The sequence below is a fragment of the Lolium rigidum genome, chromosome 1 (assembly GCF_022539505.1).
Source record: "Lolium rigidum isolate FL_2022 chromosome 1, APGP_CSIRO_Lrig_0.1, whole genome shotgun sequence".
Taxonomy (NCBI): Eukaryota; Viridiplantae; Streptophyta; class Magnoliopsida; order Poales; family Poaceae; genus Lolium; species Lolium rigidum.
In genome coordinates, this window is record NC_061508.1 from 94,949,954 (window position 1) to 94,976,025 (window position 26,072).

Consider the following 26,072-nt stretch of genomic DNA (forward strand, 5'->3'; position numbering starts at 1 on the left):
ATTTAATGGAGGCATGAACCCACTATCGAGCATAAATACTCCCTCTTGGAGTTAAGAGTAAAAACTTGGCCAGAGCCTCTACTAATAACGGAGAGCATGCAAGATCATAAACAACACATAGGTAATAGATTGATAATCAACATAACATAGTATTCTCTATCCATCGGATCCCGACAAACACAACATATAGAATTACGGATAGATGATCTTGATCATGTTAGGCAGCTCACAAGATCCGACAATGAAGCACATGAGGAGAAGACAACCATCTAGCTACTGCTATGGACCCATAGTCCAGGGGTGAACTACTCACTCATCACTCCGGAGGCGACCATGGCGGTGAAGAGTCCTCCGGGAGATGAATCCCCTCTCCGGCAGGGTGCCGGAGGTGACCTACAGAATCCCCCGAGATGGGATTGGCGGCGGCGTCTCAGTAAGGTTTTCCGTATCGTGGCTCTCGGTACTGGGGGTTTCGCGACGAAGACCTTAAGTAGGCGGAAGGGCGGAGTCGAGGGGTCACGGGGGCTCCACACAGCAGGGCCGCGCGGGCCCCTCCTGGGCCGCGCCGCCCTAGTGTGGCGGTGCCCCGTGGCCCCACTTCGTCTTCCCTTCGGTCTTCTGGAAGCTTCGTGGCAAAATAGGACCCTGGGCGTTGATTTCGTCCAATTCCGAGAATATTTCCTTTGTAGGATTTCTGAAACCAAAAACAGCGAGAAACAAAGAATCGGCTCTTCGGCATCTCGTTAATAGGTTAGTGCCGGAAAATGCATAAATACGACATATAATGTGTATAAAACATGTAGATATCATCAATAATGTGGCATGGAACATAAGAAATTATCGATACGTCGGAGACGTATCACTTCGTCAGTTGGGGGATTCATGGAGCAAAGGGGAAGATGGCCCCATTCCCAATCCATCGGCATGTCAGTTTGGCAGATTTGCCTAGCCTTGAGGACTATGTCCTCTTTGCTCAGTGGCAAGCCGGTAATTTTGGTGGGGTCGCGGGGGCCGCACATCTGGCTCATCTTATGAGCCCGACGCTGGAGGGGAAGCACCCGGCGTGAGATGAACGCGCGGATGATACCATCGGAGCAGATGCGCGTCTCCTTCTTGAGCTTCTCCAGGAACCGAACAATCCGGTTGGTTTCGATATGGTCGCTTCCCGGATTATAGCCCCGGTTGGCCCTCGTTGGCGTCGCCGGATTGTAGGCCGGCAGATTGATAAAATCTGCGGCGCCCTTGTTCCTCACGTAGAAGAAGGTCTCTTGCCATGCCCGGCATGAGTCGAGACCGGAAAATTTGAAGAAAGGGCTCCCCTAGCGGGCGCCCACGATGCAGGATCCGCATCGCACCGGAGGCTTGGGCTTGGGGATGTCTTTGCCTTGGACCGAGTTGATCCGAAGGCAGAAGAAGCGAGCAAAGGCTTCTTTAGTGGGAAGGAGGCCAATGTAGGCCTCCATGAAAGAAACGAAGCAAGAGAGATAGAAAATGGCGTTGCCAGGAAGATGATGGGGTTGGAGTTTGTAGAAATCGAGGAACTCACGGAAAAAATCGGAGGCCGGAAGGCCGAAGCCGCGCTCGAAGTGAGCAACGAAAACAACGAACTCTCCGGGTTCGGGCGCGGATTCCACCTCGTCACGTGGAATCCGGCAAGATACCTGTGCCGGTATCCTCCGGGAGCGATACAGCCAATCGATGTCCTGCTGCACCACGTCTGAGCCCTTCCAGGCACCGCGGGTGATTGCGGAAAGATCCACTCCGGAACCTTGGCCGGAGCTGCTAGCCTCTTGGCCCCTTCCGGTATAACCTTCCGGAGCGGATGAAGAAGCTTCCATCCGGGTGAGTTCTGCCTCAAGCCCGTCTGAGGCTTCGCTGTGATGGCTGCTGGCAGCTGGTTCGGAAAGATACTCTTCGCTGGACATTCAAGTCTAGAGATACCGGATCTACCCAAAAACAGATTTCCCAAGATCTAGCCCCGCGCGAAGATCTACGAGTAAGAGAAAAACCAAGAGAAAAAGGGAAGGTAAATCCCCAATCGGCCAAGAACAAGAAGGCAAAAAAGAAGAAGGTTAGGAGGCATTGAAGCTAACCTGAGGCGGCGGAGGACGCTGAGGGAGACGGTCGCCGGAGATGCGGCGAAGTTGCAGGCGGAGAAGATGAACAGCAACGAGGAAGAACAGAGGTTGCCGAGGGACGTCCGGCGCAGCAACAGCGAAGGCTCTGCGGAGAGTCCCTGCGCGGCGGAACTCAGCAGAGTCGCTGCGGAAGTTCATCGGAGGGCAGCACTCTGGCGGCGAGCGACGGCGGCGAGAACGCAACGGGCAAGAGCTCTGGGCGCGTGAGAAGTTGTGAGTGCGGAGAAGAAGAGGAGAAGGAACCTCTCCCCCTTAAATAGGGAGGAGAAGTAGTGGGCTGGCAACCGCTGGGCCGCGGCGGTTCGGTTCGTGGGCCGCCACGTGGCGCGATGATACACGCGCGGAACACAGAGTGCCACAGGGAGGCCACACAGATCCGGAACGGCAGCGAGGATCCGGTGCGGCGCCATAAATGCTAGCGCAGAAGTCCAAGGGAAGTGACCCCTGACACTGCTGCGCCAGAAACAGTGCGCATGTCACTGACAGGCACTGTACCCGAGAAATTCTCGACCTCGTCGAGGAGTTTAATGACAAAGATACCGGAATAGCTCGGTGAGAAAAGACATAAGTTCAGCAAAAATGCCGGAAGGATTGAACTGGTTACCGGAAGGATTAAACCGGTACCTTGAGTAAAAGGAACCTGGCATGGTCCGTTGGATAAGATCCACCGGACTATACCAGCTTCGGGGACTAATGTTGGCGGGATGACCCCCGGTATGCCAAAGGCATGCCAAACCGGATGGTTTGAGCCATCAAGCTACCGGTTTAAAGATCATTCCGGACTGTGAAGCTAAGCTTCCGGATGAGTAAATCTATACCGGTATTCCAGGAGGGGTATACCGGAATGAGCCAAGAAGGTACCGGACTACCGGTATGGGCGACACTGTAGCACGTCGGCAAGACTGGTCAAAGATTCTGTAAGGAGCTAGAGGACAAAGATGAGCGAAGCACTTCAGCTTTAATCGAAGCTCTGAGGTCAAAGCAGATGATGACGTAAAAGGTACCGGAGGACGTCAGCCTCCCTGATTAAAGAGATACCGGCATCACCGGTAGCTAACGAAGCTTTGTAAAGTAGTTTGTCTAGTCAAAGATGCCATTAGGGTTTCCTAGGGTTTCTTCCCCTGTAAGCCACCCTCTCCCCTATATAAGGAGAGGGGGTACACCCATACGCGGGGACGTCCTATCTTGTATCCAGAAACCTGTAACCTCTGATGATCAATGAATAGAGAGATCTGAAGGGGAAAATAGCTCTTGTGTTCTTCTTCTTCTACCTCTGGCCAAGGCCAAGTTCGTAGGAGATCCATCCGGAATCCATCCCGTCCTTACCAAAACCCTCACCCGAATCCTCTAGCGCACATTCGGCCCCAACTTAAGCCATCCCATGGCATCTGTCTGTTTACCACGACGACACACCCCAGCCCACCAGAGTTCAAATCCTAGATTTGACACTTTGGTGTCTCATAAAGGCAGAATATTCTTCGGTGGGAGGCGACGTCCCCGTCGACAGCGAGGTGGCTGTGGTGACTTCGTCAATCTCAAGACCCGCCGGATCAGTTCTTCGACGCAGTCTCTCGGAGGTGCTCATAGGGGTACGGTATGCGTGTGTACGTTCACCCTTCATAGGGGTGAGTGTGTGCGCGTCCTTCATTGTATTGTGTTTTGTAAAAAAAAATCTCCAAACCGCCGCCCTCTTTCTCATCTCAAAAACCCTAAAATCCATGAGCACCCCTTAAAAAACGAGTGCCAGTGCCAGTGCCTCCGGCTCCGCCGTCTCGCACGCCCCGGCCATGGAGGCCACGACGCTTCGCCCAGCCAAGCAGCCGAGTCTGGAAGAACTCGATCTCATTAGCCTCCTCCCCGACGAGATCCTGGGCACCATCATCTCCCTCCTCTACATCGAGGAAGGCGCGCGCACTGCCATCCTCTCCCGCCGCTGGCGCCACCTGTGGCGCTCCTCTCCGCTCAACCTCGACGATGGCAGCCACCTCTGGTTTCTTCCCAATGCCAGGCAAGTCGCATCCAAGATTCTCTCCGAGCACCAGGGCGACGGACGCTGCCTCAAGGTCCGTCACATCTACGGCGCCGACTTCGATGGCTGGATCAAGTCCCCCGCCCTTGATAATCTCCAGGAGATCGACCTCCGGATCGGATCGCTGCCTCCATCGGTGCTCCGATTCGCACCGACCCTTCGTGTGGCCGTCTTCTCCTGCTGCAGCTTCTTCCTCAAGGACACGCCCCGGACTTTCAGTTTCCCGCACCTCAAGGAACTCTCCTTGAGCTCGGTTGCCATGCGGGAAGAAACACTCCACAGCGTTCTCTCCGGATGCCCTGTCCTCGAGAGCCTGCTGATTGACAATTGCACTGGCCTCAGGCGCCTGGTGATTAACTCGCAGACTCTCAGGAGCATCGCCGTCTGTGACGATGGGCTAATGGCTAAACAATTCGATTTCATTAAAGTTGACCACATGGATGAAATAGTTTTTTTTTTTCGAGGTAGCATGGATGAAATAGTGATCGAGGATGCCCCTCGCCTGGAAAGATTAATCAGGTCTCTTCAGTTTGAGCCCACTCCAATCATCCGTGTAATCAGGGCGCCCAAGCTGGAGATCTTGGGTCCATTGACGGATGATTTTGCTAAATTTAAGCTTGAAACCACAGCTCCTGAGGTAGCTAAGGTCACCTAGTCGCACATTCGACATTCTGCACTGATGTTGAGGTCTTACATTTTTTTCTCTTTTGCTTTTGTATTATCAGGAGATGACTGATGGCAACTTGAATACGACGATGCGCAGCGTGAAGGTTTTGCATCTCAATTCAGTTGGCCCTAATCTTGGTGCAGTTGTTCGCTTCCTCAAACTCTTTCCTTGCTTGGAGAAGTTGTACATCATGGTGATTCTCTGCTTCGGTAGCTTCAAGCAATTTCTGTAGTTTCAGTGTTTCATATAGACATATACTATCGAACCTTTCCTTGTTTTACTTGTCAGGCAGAGGTTATTCTTTCTATTGTGTAACTTTTTTGCTTCTACTATTTTCAGTCATGCCCCAAGAAGAATTCTCGGAAGAAAACAAAAAAGAATAGACAGCATCCTGGCACCCAAGATCCTATCGAATGCCTTGACCATCTGAAAGAACTTGTGTTAAGGATTTACAGGTTTGGCGACAAGCAGGAGGTTGACTTTGCCAAATTCTTTGTTCTGAATGCTGAAGTGCTAGAGCTGATGACATTTGCTGTCCATTACAACAGACATAATGTTGATCGGAAGCAACAGCACAAGCTCCTTAAGTTTGACAGTAGGGCTTCTCTAGGTGCTCGAGTAGACACCATAGTTGATTATGAGCATGAGAGATTTGCTTGCAGAAATAATAGTCACATTTTGTCCATGGATAACCCCTTCGGTAGCTCCTGCGAGTTCTGCGCACAAGGATATTGACCATGGTGATGCCCCTCCTATGAGATGATCTTGTATGCTCTTGTGGTATGTCCGAACCTGCAATCTTGTCGATTGTCTCAGTTGTGTAGTTTTAAGTTGTTCCTTTATGTAAAAAATTTGCCCATCATATTAGTTAGGACTCACATGCTAGGATTACTCATGTTTGATTTCTTTGGAGGAAGCGAGCTTATTTCTCACAAATACTGGGGTTACCTAACGATATGGAGTGGAACTCTCTTACAAAGACTGGACGGACGTTCAGGATGATGGCCTCTGTACTAGTGTACTATAGTGTTCTGCAGTTTTCCTGCAGAATCACTCACGAGCTCCATAGTCTTCTTTGTTTCTGCATTGATATGGGCGTACAGCCCTCTGTTGCTGAATCTGATTGTTCAGCTGTTGCGTCTACTGTCAATGCCCAACTCCCAGGATATGTCAAAAATATGTTTGGGAAATATATCGCATCAAAGGATCTTGCCTAGATGTGCTGTGTCTTTAGTTAGCAGAGATTGTAATAATGTAGTGACTCACGAGCTTTGCTAATCTGGCTCGTGTTGATAGAATGGAATGGTTCGCACCTGAGACTGTCATGTTCCTGCCAATGTTCCTCAACTCTTTCTGAACTATTGCAACCAGCTTAATGATCAATGGAATCTCTTTTAACGTAAAAAAAAATGTAACACTGTTTTGCTGAAACAGAATCGTTCTCCGAATCCGAAAATGCTTCATGGTGGCCTGATACAAAGCTTCCCTGTTGATGACTTATGTGGATTGTTCTGGGGGCAACAGGAGATGCTATGGTAGATTTGTAGGTGTGATTTTGAAAACAGAGTTTGTAAAAATGAAATGAAAAGCAGAGGAGCATTGCAGAGAGTGCAAGACCACATCACTGTGGTCTATCTATCCAATTATAAGTCAGTGTGTTCATTTCGGCTATCTTTCTAGCGTAGATCTGTACCCATGTAGACGAAAAGAAAATGCTACTAATCGGTGCAATAGACGAAAAGGTGTGAGCAACCCTGATTGGTGGCATTGAGCTGTGAGGCTTCCATCTGCTTCACTCAATGGACACATTGCTTTCACAGATCGGCTAACGGGGCCGACGTTCCCTGAAAGAGATATGTTTGTATCGATCAAAAAAAAAAAAAAAAAAAAGATATGTTTGTCCAGACGAGATCGTCTCACCACTGGCCACATTCAATGTCACGACCAACTTGCATGGGTATATGAAGGTGACATGCATGTTGGTGATGTACTTCCAAATTCCAATTTATTTCTCTTCCTTTTTTGTTCGATCAAGTTTTCTGCGCACGGCGAATCAATCAGGGGCCCATCAATCTCCTTCGCAATCCAGAGCATAAAGTTACCTGCATGAACATGCCTTCTATCTCTGTTTCTTCGTTTTATCTTGTTTGATTTCAAGGGAAGCTCTGTATTCCTTAGTTATTATTCAGATAGACGCTGGAGGCTTTTTTATCCACCATTCTCAGCTCTCTCGCAGAATGAGAATCAGAATCATTCAAATAAAATGAAACGAGGCATACACAATGTTCTGTTCTTCATTGCATTCAGCAACATTCTACAAAATACGGAGTACTTTTTTTTTGTTTTTTGGAAGAACCACTATCCAGAATGCATAAAGGAGCTAAAGAGACAAGACAAACTAGTAAACCACTGAAGTCTAGCAATACCCTTCCCGTAAAAACACAAAAAAGAAGAATGACAGTACTCATTTCAGTTGAAAGCGTAGAAGATGAAAGCAGAGTAAATCTGATGTAATCTAGCCATCTTGGTTCCATAACAGAAACCTGCACCATCGACCATTGCCAAAGGGCAAATGATATAGTCTGTTCCGCAGCAGTGAACCAGGAAACATTTCATCAACTCTCACCAAGCCTCCATGGATCATGTATCAGTGTCTTCTATCCGATCATGCTTTCTTTTGTTAGGACCGGAGAAAAAGCAGAACTGAGCCCAAGTGTTCCTTCCCTTCACTGGCTGTGGCTTCGTAGCTTTCTTGGTAGCATATTCCTCCATGTATTGGACGGCCGCCTACAAAACATGACAGAAGGAAGAAAATACCAGTCACTAAACTACGTCACAGCTGGTGGATAATGTATGGTTCAAGAAAAGATAGTAGCTAGGATTACCTGAGCTCCCTTCAAAGCTATCTCCCTTGGTGGCACCTGTAGAGGATTCTCTTCTGCACGAAGCACACGGAGTCGCTTCAGAGTTCTAAAGGAATCTGGAAGAACCTTGATCTGATTATTGCTTATATCCAACTCTTCCAGCAGCTCAAAGTTGCCAATAGAGCGAGGCAGAGATTGCATGTCAGCAAAGTTGTTCCCGACATTCAGTTTAACAAGAGAAGTCGCGAAGCAAAAGTTCTCAGGAATTGACTCAAGCTCGTTGAAGCTGGCGTCAAGCTCCTTGAGGTTAGTGAGAGTGGCCATTGTAGTTGGAAGGCTCCTGATATTGTTGTACCTCACAGCAAGGATCTCCAGAGATTCTAGCTTCCCAACAGCCTCTGGAAGAGCCTTCAGGTGATTATAGCCTGCATTCAATTCGACCAGTGAAACACACTGACCGATTGTGTAAGGTAGCTCATCAAGGTCGTTTGTCTCGACCAGTAACTTCTTCAGGCGTGTAAGGCTTCCTATTGAATCAGGTAGCGAGACAATCCGGTTCGCACCCACATCAAGCTCCTGAAGGTTCACCAACCTGCCGATACTAGAGGGCAATGCTGTAAGCTGATTGCCCCTCAGACCGAGGTAAATCAAGCTGCGAAGATCCCCGACCGAGTCAGGGAGTTGAGCGATTCGATTAGCATGAAGATCCAGCCTGGCCAAAGAGAAAAGCTTCCCGATAGTTTCTGGCAAAGACACAAGCCGGTTCTCTGAAATATCGAGGGTAACAAGACCAGTGAGCTTTCCGATTGAATCAGGTATCCACTCAATCTGGGCCATGAGTTTTGCTTGCAAGTTGAGTTCCTGAGCGCCTTTCTTCGCGGCCACTTCAATCGTGCTAGCTAGCTTAATGAGGCTCAATTTCTCCGTACCATCTCCTGCAAACCAACCAATCAATCAATGAGATGCACATAATGCCAGCTCAGGTCTATGCAGGGTTCAATTTAATTATCCACTTAGAGAAAATCGATTGGTCGATAGCTTAGCAAACATCCCATTTCGTCTTATACCTATATAAAGAGCAAAACATATGCTTCCAATTTAAACATTTTAACAAATAATAACTTCAACCATGCTATAGAGAGTTCAATTAATCATCCATTTACAGAAACATTGATTGGTTGATAGCTAAGATACATCCCATTCCGTCTTACATACATAATAAGAAACAAGGCATACGCGTCCGATTTATACATCTTAACTCAAACAAACACATAATAACCAAACAACAAGGTGCACATAATGCCAGCTCTAGTCTATGCAGGGTTCAATTCAATTATCCATTTATTTAGAGAAAACCGATTGGTTCATAGCTAAGAAGCATCATCCCATTTCGTGTTACCTATTTAAAGAAGAGCACATGTTCTTCCAATTTGTACATTGTAAGTTATAAACACATAGTAAGTTCCAGATGACAGTGCACCTAAACAAACACTCCATTTCAGCGCAATTTAGGTATGCAAAGCATAGTTGAAAAGTAGGAAGGGCTCACCATAACTGGTATCCATCAGAACCGGCACGGAGTGTGCTGCGGCGACGGCTCCTCGCGGAGGACGTGAGGTGGCTGTCACAACCCCGCCATCCCACACCGCCGCCTTGGCCTTGTTGACGTAGCTGTCATCCATGGAGACACGGCCCATGTTCGTGCCCACGGCACTGAAGCCGCCGTTGGTGGCGAAAGATGAGCGGTCGGAAACAGCCGCCACCGGCCCCGCCGAGGAGTAGCTGGACGAGGAGGTACTGGCGCCACCGTTGCTGGCGATTCGCGGCGGGGCGGCGCGGCTGGAGGAGGAGGGCACGCAGTGGGAGGCGCGCGTGATGAGGCCGTCGAAGAGGCTGTGCAGGGCGTCGAGGTCGAGGAGGCGCGCGGCGTCGCGCTTCTGGTCCCGGCAGCGGAAGGCCGCGAGCGCGCGGTGCATGTCCTGCGCGACGCAGAAGAGCTCCTCGGGCACGGCGGGGCCCCGCCGGAGGGACTCGACGGCGTCGAGGCGCGCGCGCTCCTCCCGGTCCGCGGCGCGCGCCAGCGCGTCGGCGGCTTCCACGTCCTCGGGCGGCGGCCGCGGCGGCAGCGCGCGGTGCAGGCGCGTGATCTCCCCCACCACCCCCTCCACCGTGCCGAACGCCTCCGGCTCCACCGCGCCGCTGCCCATTGCGCTGGTGGTTCCTTCGCCGCGAAGGCTCAGATCTTGGTTGGACAAGGGATCCTACCCCCGCGCGGCTTGGCCCGCCCGCCTGGTGTTTATGTAGTGCGGGTGGCGCTGCTCTTTCTCGCCATCGCCAACCGCCCGTCACGTGCCGCCCGTGGTCCGCCCGCCCTCCTCCGCCTCGGATGCCCGCCCTGCGGATAAGAAGAACAACAGGTGTGTGACGCAGATCAAAGCCTGGACCGCAGAAAAGCAGAGAGGGCGCAACTTTCTCGCGGCAGCCGGCCGGTGGCCAAATCCAAGAACGCGACTGTCAAATCGCAATTCCCCGAAATCACGCAATGGAACCTACCTGCGTTCCGAGTGCCGACGGACGAGCGAATGGCAGGACCCAACTCCCAAAGAAGAAGAAGAAGAACTGGGCGGCCGGAGAGGAGCAAGAACTCGGCGGCCGGACAGGATTGGGGAATCGGGCACCGTGGGCAGTTCTTGGCGTGGCCCCTGGTTTCTTGGTAGGGGGTGGTGGTTCTTGGGGATGGGGAAACGGGGAATGGGCAGTACTCTACTACAACTCCAATCCTCACGATGCCGTGGCTTCTTCCATTGGAGCCTGGTCTGGCCTGGGGATGAGAGAGAGAGAATGTGAGAGAGTGCTGTCTGCTCTGCTGCTGCGCGGCGCGCTACCCTATACCTATCTCTTCCCTGCATTATTATACCATCAACACTCGGCTCGGTTCAGTTCATTTGGCCCCCATTAAATTTTTCTTTCTTCGAGGAAAATTGAAGAGAAAAGCGGAAAGCGGCGGATTATGATCATTGTTTGGTAGATTTGGCTGCTTGTACCTCTAGGTTTCAGATGCCGATTAACACGCAGGTCGTACTGATGCTTAAGGGCATGATGATGACTCAGCTGTCTGCAAGAGATAGTTTTTTTTTCGCGAAAACGCAAAAGTCTTGCGTTTCGATGCATTGATAGAAAAAGAGAGTTTATATACAAGTCCGAGGGATGGACACACCACGCCGTACAACTCGACCCAGAAAAAGGAAAAACCTAGACTAGGGGAGTAGCTGGCGCACACCCCGGGCTCCCAAAGCCTCGGGTCGGCAGCGATGTCGTTGAACACGGATGCCACCGAAGGTCGCGCATTGTCAAAGACCGCAGCGTTCCGGTGTTTCCAAATCCACCATGCCGTGAGCATGATAACCGACGACCTGCCCTTGCGCGGTGGCGAGGGCGGTCCGCACCACCGCCGACCACCACTCCGCGAAGTCACCCTCGACCGTGGGTGGGCCCGAGGTGGATCGGATCCACGACAGGACTTCAAACCACACCTGTCCTAGAGAAGGAACATCCTGTAAGAAGGTGCCTCATGGTCTCGGTAGGCCGATCACACAACGGGCATCTCGGCGCGTGCGGCGGCCCCGCCGTGCCGCTCTCTCACCCGTCCAACACCTGTCGAGGCAGGCCAACCGGATAAAGAATTTCACCCTTGGTGGCGCCCAGGATTTCCGGATGAGCTTCCAGGACCACGAGATGATTGACCCCGAAAAGGGTATCATAGCAGGATCCAGCTGAATCATCGTCCATCCGTCGTCCAACGCCAAACCAACCTCGTCCGCGTCCCCAATAGTTGGATGTCCCCGAGTCTACCCCATAGCCGGACGTATTGCCACGGTGCTAGGGCGCTCGGTGCACCTACAATATCGGGGATCCAGCTGCGGTTAAGCGGCGCTTCACGGACCGTGCGCGTCTTTCTTCTGGCGCTTTGGAACCAAAGCATATACCTCCGGCGCCATCTCCTTGATGGACTTGCCATCCAGCCATCCGTCCTCCCGGAAGAGGGAGGATTCCCCGTTGCCTACTACCATGTAGGTAGAGGCCGCGAAGACATCCGGCTCTGTTTTGGAGAAATGCATGTCCAAACCGCGCCAAGGTCGCAGGGGCTCGGTATGCATCCTCCGGATCCAGCGCACCCCGAGGCCGATGGCCGTTCGTGCGAGATCTGGGATACCTAGCCCCCCAACCGCAACGGCCTACACACCCTCGCCCAGTTGACGTGGCAATGTCCGCCATTGGCGTCAGCCCTACCAACCCAAAGGAATCCTCGCAAGATTTTATTGACCTGCTTGAGTGCTTTCTTATCAAGACAGAGCACCATCAGCTAGTGCAACGGTATCGCTGCGAGAACCGCACGGATTAGCGCCAAGCGTCCTGCCCGAGGCATCATCGATGCCCTCCAGGTAGGTAGCTTGTCGGCTAGACGGTCTAAGAGGGGCTGGAATGCTTCAGCCGTCGACCTCCTAATGGACGACGGGATGCCAAGGTATCTCACCGGAAACGGCGCTAGCTGACACTCCATGAGCTCAGCAGCGCCCGCAGCCTCGTCCTCCGTACAGGCGATTGGGGAGACCGAGCACTTGGCGAAGTTGGTGCGCAACCCCGATACATGGCCAAAGAGCTCCAGGATCCCACGCACCGCGCGTAGTTCCGTCTCATCGGCGTGACAGAAGATCACCACATCATCCGCGTAGAGCGACACAGACGTCGCTAACTCTCGTCGTGCTAAGCGCCGCAGCACCCCAAGCTCGATCGCCTTAGCCAACAACCTGTTGAGGGTGTTCATCATCAGGACGAACAGCGCTGGCGACAGGGGGTCTCCTCGTCCGAGGCCCCGCCGGTGCCAAATCGGGGGCCCGGCTCGCCATTGAGCATCACCCGGGTACTCGCCGTGAATAGGAGGATGGACACTAGTTCGCGGAACCTAGGCCCAAACCCTAACTTGCGAAGGATTTCCAGCAGGAAACCCCAGGAAACGGAGTCGAAGGCGCGAGCAATGTCCAACTTGAGCATCACCCGCGGTTCCTTCTCCCGGTGTAAGAATCGAGTAGTCTGCTGGACCAACATGAAGTTGTCGTGGATACAACGCTTGCGAATGAACGCGCATTGGTTACGGTCTACCAGCGACTCCATCCTAGGGGCTAGACGAGTGGCGAGCACCTTCGCGACCAGCTTGGCAAAAATATGGATCAAGCTGATTGGGCGGTAGTCGCCAAGCGCAGCCGCATCCGGGCGCTTGGGCAGCAGGGTCAGCAAGGCCTGGTTGAGACCTTGAAACCCGCGCCCGCACAACGTGAACAGCTTGTCGAAGGCTGCCATGAAGTCACCCTTAATCACTCCCCAGCACTTCTGAAGGAATTCAGCCGTGAACCCGTCGGGCCCCGGCGCCTTGCCTGCTGGCAGTCGCCGAATCACCTCCCAAATCTCATCCTCCGTGAACGCCGCCTCCAGCTCTGCGAGATCCTCAGAGTGGATATCCAGGAAGTCCAGGTCCAGTGAGTGCTGTCTCTCCACCGAGGTGCCGAGCAGGCCCTCAAAGTGCGTAAAAGCAGCTTCAGTCATGGCTGCCTGGTCAGAAATGACCGCGCCACCCACCTGCAGACTGTAAGAGATAGTTATAGGTGATTTTGATGATGTGGAGGAAAGAGAATGAGGAGAGAGAAAGAGGCTGTCTGTAAAGTTACAGATAGGCTGTAGGCTTCTTACAGACAGCTTACAGACACTATTTTTGCTGTTGTATGAAGGGTGTCTATAACTTATACTTTTTTTTAGATAAAAGGCCAACGGCCCGACGTTAAATTAATAACGCCCTTAACGGCGACAAGATACAAAGTGCTGAATCCAGCTTACACGAAAGAACCGCACACTCACACAAAGATATGACTACCAAGAGCGCTACCAGCAGAAGAGGGAGAACCAGGACACTACCACTAAGGAGACTAAGCCGAAGCAGCTGAGCACACGCAAGACGGGCAAAGACGTTGGGCCGGGGCTCACCCGAGAGCGCGGGCACATCAACAGGCTATGCACAACGTCGAGACTACTACAACCAATGCAGGCATCACCACCCATATCCGAGCGCCATTGCCCACACACTGCCTCTGACAAACACGAACTGGTAGAAGCTAGCAGAGGAGCACCGAGAGTGCAGAACAAGGAGCAAGCTTTGCCGCAGCCAGCATGACGAAGGACCAACGCCGAGGCACCGCCACTCCGCCACACCAATTGCAGGGAACCATACAGAGTGAGCTCCAAGGCGGCGTCTTCAAGAAGAACACGACGCAAGAGCGCCGCCACCGCCCGATCCGAAGACCTTGGGTTTTCACCCGGAGCATGTAGACAAGCCGGGAGCAGCCACATCGACGCCTTCAGGAAGGGGACGACGTCCATGGACGCCGCCGTCGTGGCCCAGGAGGGCAAGGGTTTCCCCTCGGCAAATGCTCCCAACCAGCTACACAGGGTACTGACCGTCGCCGGAACGACAAACAGACCGCCGTCACACCGTGCAGCTCGCAAGTGCCACGCCGCCCACGCGACCATGGACACCGGCCAGCACTAGAGCCTCTGGCTCGCCCGCCAACCAAGAAGACTCCCACCATCCAGGGCCGCCGCCCCGGAATCCAAACCCTGCACGCCATCGGACTGAAGGAGAAACCAAAGCACAACCACCGTGAGAACGCCCAACGGCCAGAAGGCGCTCGAGCAAACGGACCGCCACAAAGCCACCAGCAAAACCGTCGGGAGAGAACCATCCATCGAACTGCGACAGAATACCATCTAGGGTCGCCAGATCTGGAGGGGAGGAGACGAACAACATGCCAGGGCCACAGGCCCTGCCCCAACCCAAAGTCGCGGCGGCCGGAGACCCCTGTCCACCGGCCACACATCCTCAGGCACCGACCGGCGACGTGCAACCACCCAGCTGCGAGCGAGGCCAGATCGGGAGGTAGAGGGCGATGGGCTTGCAGGGGCCTGGGCCCAGCCCTGGCCCAGGGGATCGAGGCGGCCGGAGACCCCTGTCCGCGGCCGCGCGGCTCGAAATTTGCTCGCCTCGTTGCTGCTGCTCACCACGACGGCAAGCTCTGACGACCGCAGCACCACCGCCGCCGAAGACGCCAACCCTGACCACGCCGGACCGCCACGGGAGAGATGCCCGCTTCCTCCCCAGATCTTCACGCGCGCGAGGTTCGCGCCGCCCGCCGCCATGGCCGCTCCGGGGAGCTGCCGCCGCCGCGAGCGCGCCCAAATCTCGGTGTCTCCGCGCCGCCGCCGAAGTAGCCACGCCGCCGCGCCCACCAACCAACGCGACGCCCTCGCCGGCCGCGGGGGCCCGCGCCGCCACCTCCGCGCGAGGGAGAAGAGGGGCCCCGCCGCCGCCGCGCGGGCTTTGCCCGGCGACGGCCTCTGGCGGCGGCGAGGAGAGGGAGGGGGAGGGGAGGTGGGCTTGGGGGCGCCGCCAGGGGAGGCCCTCGGTCGCGCGCGGGCGCGACGCGAGGAGCCTAGGGTTCTGAGTCCTCCGTCTATAACTTATACTTACATATAGCTATGACTAAAAATAGATAACTTACAAACAGACTATTGTATACACTGTTTGTATTATTGTCTATAGATGATATGGAGTAGTATTACAGACAGCATCCGTCTAAACCAATGTACATGCCCTAAGATCGCATCGTGTCGTCTGTCATTTGTTTTTACTACTCCAGTCATAACATGATACGGTAACCTGTCACTGGTCCGAACCACTGACACGTCACAGACACGCCAGTCATAACAAAACCCATTGGCAATCTCACATTCTCGTGGCACAACTTGGGCAGAAACCGCCAATCTTCCTTCGCAAGAGGGTAAAACCTTCCTGCAAAACTCAGGACATAATAGGTTTGTGTAATTATTATATTATTATTACTATTATCGGTTTTGCTAATCCTACTTCATTAGATTTGTATTGCCGAGAAAATTGTTTAGAGCATGTACAGCACATTTGATTTGTATTGCCGAGAAAAAAAATCAGGATACCCCTAATTTCTGGCCCGACGACGAACGACCGAGCGGCTAATCCCGAGCGAAACATGGACTCGTCGAGCGGCGAGGCCGAGCGACCGAGCGAGAGCGAAACCTGCTCCGCGGCCTCCGTCCTCCGCTCTCCGGCCGTCTGACGGCGGCTGCCCCTTGCGCGGTTGCGCCCTCCGCCGCCAACTCGTTGGCTGGCCCGGCTTGGCCCTCCCATGGCTCACCCCCTCGGGCTCCTTTTCTTCTGCTCCGGACGTTGGCTCCAGGTCTCGCCGGATCTCGGCCGGCAACTGCTCGCCGCCGCTGCCAGGTGCTAGGTTGCTCTGCTTTAGCGCCGAATCGCGGCCTGCGGTGCTCGGCGACTGTGCCCCTGCACAGGTCTGCTCCGGCGCGACTAGGCCTCTGCTTTGGTTTGTAGAAAATGCGGAATCGACACGGGCCAAAGCCTGGATCAGAGACTGGCATCCTTTGTAAGTTTATCAGTCTTGGATGTTGTATCTGCGTGCCAGCAATGGGCTTACTATTGTCGCTTCCTACCCAATTGCCCTGCTTACTCTGTCTAAAACCAAATTTCGCTTTAAACTCGAAAGAAGTCTAAATAACCCCCCTAACTATTGAGTTAGGGACAGTAAACCCCTCTAAGTTTGAAATGGGGCACTTAACCCCTCTAACTATGCAATACCGGTCAGTTGACCCCTCCAGATGATTAGAGTAGTTTTGCTATGCAGTATTGCTGACGTGGACAGCGGTATTGCCAAGAAGGTGCGCATGGAGGCCAAGGAGTCTATCTCAGCTTGCCAACCCCCATGGTGGCTCCGCTGCTGCGTAGCAGCGTCCGGATTCAGGAACCTGCACCTCCACCCTATGTCTATGGCCTGGGCTTTCCGGAGTCCTTATCACGGACATGCACTGCGTCACCGTACGCATCATCATAGAGACGCCGGCGCTTGGGCCAGGCATCGTCTTCGTCTCGCAGATGCCTGATGCCGTGGTAGTCGGGCCGCGGCATCAAGGAGCAGATGCGGCGGTACGCGCACAGCGCAGGCGTTCGTGCAGGTCCGGGAGCGCGCCGGCCGCAGGGTCCTTGGATGACGGGGCCGGTGCACTTTACCCCGAGCTGCGCGATAACACGGAGGAACTCCGCCAGGGCGCCGCACACTGTGCATTCTGGTGGCCGCCGTCGCGGCTGAGGTGGGCACACACCGCAGCGACGGACTGCAGCTGCAGGGCACGCGGGAAAGGACGTGGGGAGGCGTTTCTGGATGCATGATTAGGTGACCGTCCTGAGTCTGCTCGTCCACGAACGCAACGATGATGCCATGCTCGGAGTTGGAGGCATGCTGTTCGGATGGAAGCGCTAGCCGGGCTGCCCCAAAAGCGTCCGCAGGATCATCCGACGCACGCCGCTGCTCCTTCCTGAGCCGGATGGGGCCGCGCGGTCCTCAGACGCGCTCTCCCAGGTCGACAACTGCTACACAGTGAACTGCAGCGTCGCCGGTCTCAGCGACGACGCCGGCGCGACGGTTTCTCCGGGCGCCGCGGCGGCTGCGTCATGATGAACCGCTTCTTGCTGTAAGGAAAAGACCGGGGCAGCCAACACGCGCGCCCGCGACGCTTACAGCTTGCCGACGCGGTCTCCCGTCGAACACCCTCCGGCGAACCACCAATGCACGCAGCAAACTTGCAAAATGAAGACGGCGGAGCGCAGCCAACCTATGCAAGGGACACGAACGAAGACGCCGGGCGGTGGTGAGGACAAGGTGGAGGCGCACAGCACGGCAGGTTTCACGTCAACGAGGAAGTGCGGGCTGCTTCCAACGCGTTGCCAAGATCGTCAAGCCTTCCTGTCCGATCTCGGCAGATCACCATGCCAGCGTGAGACGGGCCCGCTCCTATCAGAGCGCCGGCCTGGACACTCACACGCGTTGTGCGTCTTGCTGGAGATACCGCCGTCCACATCAGCAATACCGCATAGCAAAACTGCTCTAATCATCTGGAGGGGGTCAACTGACCGGTATTGCATAGTTAGGGGGGTTAAGTGCCCCATTTCAAACTTAGGGGGGTTTACCATCCCTAACTCAATAGTTAGGGGGGTTATTTGGACTTCTTTCCTTTAAACTCCATGCCCATTTTGCCTTTCAGTACACTGGAGAAGAAGTCTTCTCTTTGCTTCTTAAAACAGCAACGGGTCTTCTCATCATTAGAATAATCTGCTCATGTATTGTTAAAATGTTTCTGAAATCTTGCTTAAAAGATGTTGAAATGAGTGGAAATGAGATAGTGTTAGTTTGTAAATAGCTAAGGCCGTAAGGGCATATAGGTCTTTTTGGGTGGGTGTTACTCTCAGTTAGTGCATAGTTGTATTTTGGCATGAAAAACTAGATTGTACTGATATTTTGGCTCTTTTTAAGACTTTTTTTTTTATGTTTTGAACTATTTGTACTGCTATCTTGCACACATGTATTGAACTTCAATATTGATAATTAATTTGTCTTGCATATTATTCATTTGGCAAACGTTTTCAAAATTTGGGGGAATGCAAAAAAAAAATTTAGAGGTTGTGCACACCCTCAAATTTTTTTCTGCGTCCGCCACTGCCTTGGCGTCCTCTCTATCCCCACCCAAGACTCTGCGCTTCTTGCCAAGTTCCTGACCAAGCTTCACTCTGATTCCACCGTTCCCTAGGCATGTTGGTTTCCCTGTATGTAAGGCTGGGCCGGATCTAGGGACCTGGGGGGCATCACTATCTTTATACCCCTATCTGGTCGCTGGGCTTGATTCCTTCCGCTCTATCTCCAAGGTTGTAGTTGGGAATGGCACCTCGTTTGCTTTCTGGTTCGACCTTTGGCTTGGACCTACCCCCTCCATGCCCGCTTTCCATGCCTCTTCTCCCACTCCAACTGCCCCAGGTCAATGTGGCTACCGTCCTACGCTCTAGCCTCCATGCCGCCCTTGGACCGCGCCTTTCTATCGCTGTTGTGACTGAGCTTCATGTCCTTACCTTCGAGCTTAGTTCCTTGGAGCTGATCGATACCCCGGATTTTCGAGACAACCGCCTCACTAACAAAAAAATTCAAACAAAAGTTTCTATGCCAATTCTTCCAGGCATTTTCATACTGACGAGCTGGCCACTGGGGATACCCTATTATTATCTCAATAGTTATAGCCCCACACGGCAAGGGGAGCGGCGGCAACCGACAGAGGAGAGAAGATTTAAGTTTGAATTTTGAATCTGTAAGCATTTGAAGGGTTTTGAATGTTTGAATGAGTTTTTGTTTGCAAAATCTCATTTATACCATGGTCGCGACAGTTAATTCCGAATGGATGGAGTATTTTATGTACTCCTTCTGTCCCAAAAAAATTTATATCTAAATTTAGATGTATCTAAACATTACTTAGACATATATGCATTCAAATTTAAATAAATTTATGACGTACTTTTCATAGAACCGAGGAAGCAGCTAAAGTTAGAAATGTTGTTGGCGTGTTTACTGAAATGTAATACGGTGCTACTCTTACTGCAAAGGAAAAAAAAACTGCTCCTTCTGTAACTACCATGTACTGTAACCGCAGTTTCAGATCAACCGTAAAATAATTGCCGGAATTGACGTAGCAGTCAAACCGAGTCACATGATGCCTGCTTCACTCCACCCTGGACGATGAACCGAACGAATTATCTATACTGTCCAGGTGAAATCAGCATGGGGAAAGGCGACCAAGCAGAGCCACATGCACGGAAGTCTCCTCGAACACGCTCTTGTGCCATTACTATTTCTCTATTTCGTGTCTTTCATGATTCAGATAAGCGGTTGCATGCACAAATGCTCGTGCTGGCGCTGCCACGAATGATAAAATCTGATGCCAACCCATGTCTGTGCTCCTGCTACTGGTGTGTGGGACCGGCTAACTGCTGAGATGATAAGATGTACAAGTAGGATGAACAGCACAGGGCCTAGCTGGTCATGGTTACACTTTTCTTTTCTTTTTATCTCCTGTTGTGCAGCACATGGCATGGCCGCTTCAAAACACAGATAAGATGAGATGGAAATGAGATAAGATGGAGAGTGAGGGAGCTCTAGCTAGGCTGTTGGTTCACAGTACAGCCGCAGATCCCGATGGATGTGCTGTGATGTGCAGAGGATAGAATGGATCATGTTAGATTGATCTATCAGATTAATATACTGTTAGGTTCAGTTAACAGATAAAAAAGAGATATTCAAAAAAACACTTAACGTTAAGAGAATAAGGGGGCCTACAGGACCAACGTCTAGGACGATCCTATCTATACGTAATTTATCTCTAAACGTTCTGATCGGGGCACCTTAACTAACTAATTGTTCTGATCCCCTGTTGCATGCGCATATAAATATGGGGGAGCCCCTGGCGGCTGGATCTCACGAGTTGACACCCATCATCGCTACTCCCCAACATCCCAAAAGGTTCTGCACCGATCGCAGTTCGCGCACAAGCAACGAGAAGGCTGGAACCTCGCCGTGTTGTTTCAGGGCAGTGTAGGTGGCGGCCGGAGGGGATCAGGAGGATCTCCAGATCGTCATCGATCACCAGTTCATCATCAACACCGCCACACCAAGCCTGCCTCACGCAGGCAATGATGGGATCTTCAATGCCCCGTAATGCATCATCTATCTACTCTATGTCGTATGGTAATTAGGTGTTCTACATGCTGCTTTTCACGATCTAGTGCCACCCCTAATGTTTTAAACCTAACATAGCAGTCACTTGATCCATTTTCGGTCACCACCTCCTGGACCCACACAGAGGTATCAGTCACTTCTTTGGAGGGAAACCTTTCATGGTTTTATTGAAATCAAATTAAAATTATGGTTACAAAGTTTAGGAGAGTTTAAAGTAAGAAACTAGGGTGCTCGTCAACCTAATTACAAGATAAACGAGTAGAAAAGCAATCCCTAGCAATTTCATGTGCAACTTTATTCGTATCTCTCTCGAAATGTTTGAACTCCACCTTTCCAATATTTCCTGCTTGTGTCACTATATAGGCGTAAATAGCAGTGGCTTCATTCCAAATCCTGCCCTCTCTCCCGAGCAATGCCGTATAACTTCAATTGAATCAGATTCAGCTTGAGTGACGATAAATCCCATAGAATTAGCAAAGGATAAACCCTTGAGCATATAGCTAGCGCTTCTGCCATAGGTGCGGAAGGAGCACGCGGAATGAACATGGATCAGTCACTTGGTCATACTGCGTCCATTCTAAAAAAAAAATGACAACCAATGAAGTGGCAGGCGACTCCGTCGGACACAAATAGGTTATTTCCCTTGAAATAACCATAAACAGGTTATTGGGGTTAGTCAAACGAAAAATGTATTAGTACTTCATAAAATATTCACTTTTTTACTGGCATATTCATATAAAAAATTAACAGCCACATTTGCATTTTTAAGACTCTTGACTACTACTGCACTCTGTATTCACAATATTATTGCTTGGTGTAAGCAACTTTGTTCGTCTGAAGATTTCTCACTAGGTTTCAGCTTTCATCCAGTTGCCAGGCTTTCGTTGTAATCTAACCTAGTTAATCATTTAGCTAAAAACCTTGGTTAGACAATCTTGGGAGGATTTTTAAGGGGAGGTGAACGGTTGAGGTCGGCACATCAGACACTTGCATCAACTTCTGCAGGAGGACGGGCTCTAGCTTTTCAGGTAACAGTCGTTATCAGGAGCAGCTACCTACCTACCAGTATGCCTCCAGTGGCCACTATGAGGAAGGCTAGGTCCCAGTTCGAGCCTCAGATTATCACTAACCATGCTGATCCCGTGAAAACTATACGCGAACCCTTTAAAAAACAAAGACGAGACAGATGCCAATCAGGGTTTCTTACAAAATAATAATAATTGTAGGAGCAAACTGAATCTTGAAGAAGAAAAGGGGTTTGTACTCTGTTTCATATTCAATTAATGGAATCACAAAAATAAGAGGAACATCCCAAGTTGGTTTCCGAAGTGAACCGACGATGGCAATCCTAACATGGCTCCTGTCTTGTGATGATTAATTGGAAGCCATTCATGTTACTGCAGGCCTGGGACACTCGATCGGCAGGCCGGCATCATCTCATGTGGCGCTCAATCACCCAATTATTATTCAGAACAGGAAGGAGTGGCAGCAGTGACTACTTTGACTAGTGCCTAACAAACAGATCAAAAGAGATTCCTCTACTTGTTAAGGGACACTGAGGGATTTCCTGTGCTGCTCCAGTTTGGAACAGGTGTACGGCTTAAAATTGCTAACGGTGCACTACCGACGAATAGCTGCCTCGTTAGCGCCCTAGCTCATACCTCACTTCTTCGCCTTGGAGAAGCGGAGGCACCTATACTTTTCGCCACTCACGGTGATCTCGAGTGCACCATCTTGGTTGTCCTGATTTGAAGCAGTTCCCATCAGGACGCTCTTTTCTTTCTCCAGGTTCTCCCTTTCCACTTTCAGCCTTGCCTCCTGTCGCGCAATTTCAGCCTGCAAAAAGGCCAAGTACAGCATCATGTGTTAGATGTCGCAAAAGCATGATGAGCTACAAAACAATAATGTCGTTAAAAGGCAATAGGCAATGTTCGAAACTAGAAGGCCCTTGAACTCATCTGTGACATCCTCCACATAATTTGATACAGAGAATGTTCAGATTACACCATACTTAGTTTTGGCTCTAACTGGAGACTACCATATTGATTTGATACTTTGTTCGTCTGAAGATTTATCACTAGGTTTCAGCTTTCATCAGCTCTGGTTATGATTCAGTTTTTTGCTTCTCTGAATATAACCCTCTGTTGTCTGTTGTGCCCATAAAGCAACTGGGAGCTTAATATGGTTATACAAGCTGACAAATTTGACTGAACAAACCATACTAATAATAGGAGAAACAGCAACAAGACAAGTAAGATCTTGATATCATATTCTTCTTAGTAAGAAACTTAGGAAGATTTTTTATTTGAAAACAGGCATATAGCCCTGCTTTTCATTAAGCTGAAAAAAAGGACAGGGTTCGATTACAACCTGGGGTTACCAGCTAAAACGATGAAAGCACTAAGACAACAAAAGGAAAAGCGACTAGACTGCACGGCAGCAAGCAAACCCCCTCTAACGCTTTAAGAGCCAGACCACATCGACAACCCAGCTACAAAACAAGAAAGAGGTAACACCAAGATGTGCATCTTATTTTGGCACTTACCAGTTACCTGGCCCGAAAAGAACAGTAAAAACAAAATCATCAGGAATACGAAAATGATAACACAATTATGTCATGAGATTGTCTAAGCAAGGTTTTTAGCTAAATGATTAACTAGGTTAGATTACAAAGAAAGCCTGGCAACTGGTAGGTTGTATGAGTCTATGAAATTATGTGCCCAAAACGGGATCAATGTAGCCTAGCAGGGTACACATGATCATCCCCACTTTCTCACCTCCTCCACCAAACCTATCAATGTCACGTCTACCAGTCCTACACTCCCAGCACATATAGGAGGTGTTCCTACGTTACAATGTCATTTTCTTGTGTTGTGTCATCTCAGAATATATGATACCCAGTATTGCCAAAACAAGGACTATATCTAGTTAATTTGTCTTCTGGCTATAAATTCATTTCTTTCCTCAGAAAAATCTCACCAAGACTCAACTACCACACATCAACCAATCGGGTGCATAATTCTAGACCATGTAGCATATTTAAATGCAGAATCACAAGAATTTGACAACTGGTAATATTATTAGACGGTAGTACAAAGCAACATGGTATTACATAGTAGAAAAAAAAACCCAAGTCCACAACCTGTCCTTAAGAACTCAAGCGTATTAGCCTGATATGCTCTACTCTAGTCAATGTAGAGCAGTTGACAATCAATGCTTCTCGGAATTGTTCTTTGTTGAGAAGCCTACTTGTGAGACATTTCCTTACAACTTAACTTCTCCTGTCAGTCACCTGAATGTTTTTACTACATTCTCTACAGAACAGCCAGAGGCCAACTTTGTTCCTCATGCCCTCATAAATACTACAGTATTAATGTACTACCCCAACGCCACAAGAAAGTGTTTCCGTCTCATGGCGGAGAACAGCATCACAAGATGCTGAATGACATTGACATCAACTGATCAAGAAACACACATTTCCAGCAATAATAGTTAAAATCAACCATCAGATACCAAATACAATAACGAAGAAACTCAAACCCAAATTTCCCATGTTCCTGATCATGTAAAAGAGAATGGAAGATGCTGACCAGCGTGACAGGGAAGGATGGAGTGGAGGCTACGAATTAAGCGAGCTATGAATGGATATCCATGTTTAGCAAGCAAATTAGGAAGATGCACAACTTAAGTTGGTACTTACCAGTTACCAGGCTACCAGCAAAACAGAACAGTCAAAACAAAAGCATCAGGAATGAAAAAGGAGAGCAAATTACGTAATGAGGCTGTCTGGCCAAGATTTTTAGTTAAATGATCCGCTCACAAAGAAACCCTACCAACTTTTAGGGTGTATGACTATGAGATTATGTTCCCAAAATGGAATCGGTGTAGCCTTACAGATATCCATGCCAATTTTCTCACTTCCCTCGACCTAACCTGTCCTGTCACCTCCTCTAATCCCACACTCCCAGTACACAACAGAGATGTTTCCACAGAATATAGGATATGGAGTATTGCCAAAACCAGGACTATACCTACTGCATTTATCTTCAGGCTATATATATTCATCTTTTTCCTTAGAGGAGTCTTGCATAGATTCAACTAGACAACAACCACACATCAATTGAGCAATGTATAATTGTAGACTCTTTAGTTTCAGCTTTAAAAGAAAATTTAAACCATGTTTACAAGCAAAATGATAAGAAATTGACACCTAGTAATTGTTAGACAATACGAAGCAACAAGGTCTACATAGTACACACAGCTGAAAAGAAAAAACCACAACATGCCGTTTTCAATAATTCAAGGATACTAGCCTGATATGTTCTATTCTAGTCCCTTAAAACCACTTGAGGATCAGTGCTTTTCAGACATTTTTCTTTTGTTGAGACACCGGCTTGTCAGGCATTTCTACATTCTTAACTTCACCTGTCAGTCACCTTCATACGGTTGACTATATTCTCTACAGAAATCAAGAAATGAAAGCGGTCAACTTTATTCCCCTGATGCTCTCGCTAATACTACGGTGTAAAGCAAGGAATAATCTCCCACAGTACAATGTCCTTGTTCAGCATCACAAGAAACATATTTCCTTTTCCTTTTTTGGGGGTGAACAGCGCCACAAGAAACCGTTAATGTTGACATCTGCTTATCAAGAAACATTCACATGTCCAGCAAGAATTTGTGAGAATACATACAGTCAGATCATGACTACACTTCATAAGAAACGCAAACCCAGCTGTGACAGCATCCCGTATTTACCCCATCGTTGATCACGGAACAGATAATGCAAAATGCTAACCATGGTGACAGCCTGACAGGGGAAGATGGAACGTGGATTGGATTTGGGGATTCCTCACCTCGCGGCGGGAGAGCTCGGCCTTCCACGCGGCCTCCCGTTCGGCGACCTCGCGCTCGCGCTCCTCGATGTAGCTCTGCATCTCGCGCTCCTTCATGACGCGGTCCTGGATGTCCGCGTCCAGCGCCTCCTTGAGCTCCTTCACGAACCTGTCAACCACCGCCTTTATCCGCACCGACATCTTGCTGCGGCTCACGACCCCAAACACCACTCCTCCTCGCGGCTCTTACTTCAGCAGCGGTCGCCGGCGGCCTCCATGGACCATTTGATTCTAGGGCATGTGAGAAAAGGACGCCGGAATTCTCCAGGGCGCGTTTCTTTCTTGGTTTCGGCTTGCGTGGATGAGGCGAAGAGCAGGGAAAGGGAGGACGGCCCAGTGGGCCTGTTTAAGGCGAGGTTTGCTCACTTGCCTTTCTCTTTATCCTTTTTTTCCTTTTTCTTTCCTCTTTTGTTGTTCTTTTGACTACTACAGCACTGCTCTTAGTCTTCATTCAGAAGATACTACTGTAGTTTACATATGGTTAAGAATCTAACTTGCAACCAAAATGCCGCTCCAACTTATGCCATCAAGCCACTGGTCGCCACATGAGCCTTGCAACTACCAGCAGTAACCGCACGAGCAATTGATTCTTCAGTTGTGCTTACAACTACCAGTGATATGTCTGCAGAGGAAAAAGGACCCTCGCGTCACTCCCCGGGGCGGCTCAGGCGAAACCCTAGCCGCTGCCACCCCACACCTCCTCCCCCGCATCTCCCCGCCACCGCCTGAGGAAGCCGGCGGGCAAAGCCCCTCTTGGCGGATGGCGGTGGCG

General features: G+C 50.5%; 3 protein-coding genes across 3 annotated transcripts; 1 reads left to right on the forward strand and 2 right to left on the reverse strand.

Annotated features, from left to right (window-relative positions):
- Nucleotides 1-3,925: 3,925 nt before the first annotated feature.
- Nucleotides 3,926-5,569, forward strand: LOC124649187 (putative F-box/FBD/LRR-repeat protein At5g44950). Its single transcript, XM_047188852.1, has 4 exons — nucleotides 3,926-4,563; nucleotides 4,636-4,804; nucleotides 4,893-5,027; nucleotides 5,174-5,569. Exons 1-4 carry the CDS (start codon nucleotides 3,926-3,928, stop codon nucleotides 5,567-5,569), a joined length of 1,338 nt encoding a protein of 445 aa, XP_047044808.1.
- A 1,667-nt stretch (nucleotides 5,570-7,236) lies between these two features.
- On the reverse strand, nucleotides 7,237-9,930 carry LOC124698549 (plant intracellular Ras-group-related LRR protein 4-like). Its single transcript, XM_047231070.1, has 3 exons — nucleotides 9,248-9,930; nucleotides 7,720-8,633; nucleotides 7,237-7,621 (listed from the first exon to the last, which is right to left on the reverse strand). The coding sequence occupies exons 1-3, from the start codon at nucleotides 9,903-9,905 to the stop codon at nucleotides 7,475-7,477; spliced, it is 1,719 nt and encodes a 572-aa protein (XP_047087026.1). The 5' UTR covers nucleotides 9,906-9,930; the 3' UTR covers nucleotides 7,237-7,474.
- Nucleotides 9,931-22,048: 12,118 nt separating this feature from the next.
- On the reverse strand, nucleotides 22,049-25,618 carry LOC124678015. The gene is made up of 2 exons (XM_047213953.1): nucleotides 25,262-25,618; nucleotides 22,049-22,241 (listed from the first exon to the last, which is right to left on the reverse strand). The coding sequence occupies exons 1-2, from the start codon at nucleotides 25,439-25,441 to the stop codon at nucleotides 22,068-22,070; spliced, it is 354 nt and encodes a 117-aa protein (XP_047069909.1). The 5' UTR covers nucleotides 25,442-25,618; the 3' UTR covers nucleotides 22,049-22,067.
- Nucleotides 25,619-26,072: the final 454 nt, after the last annotated feature.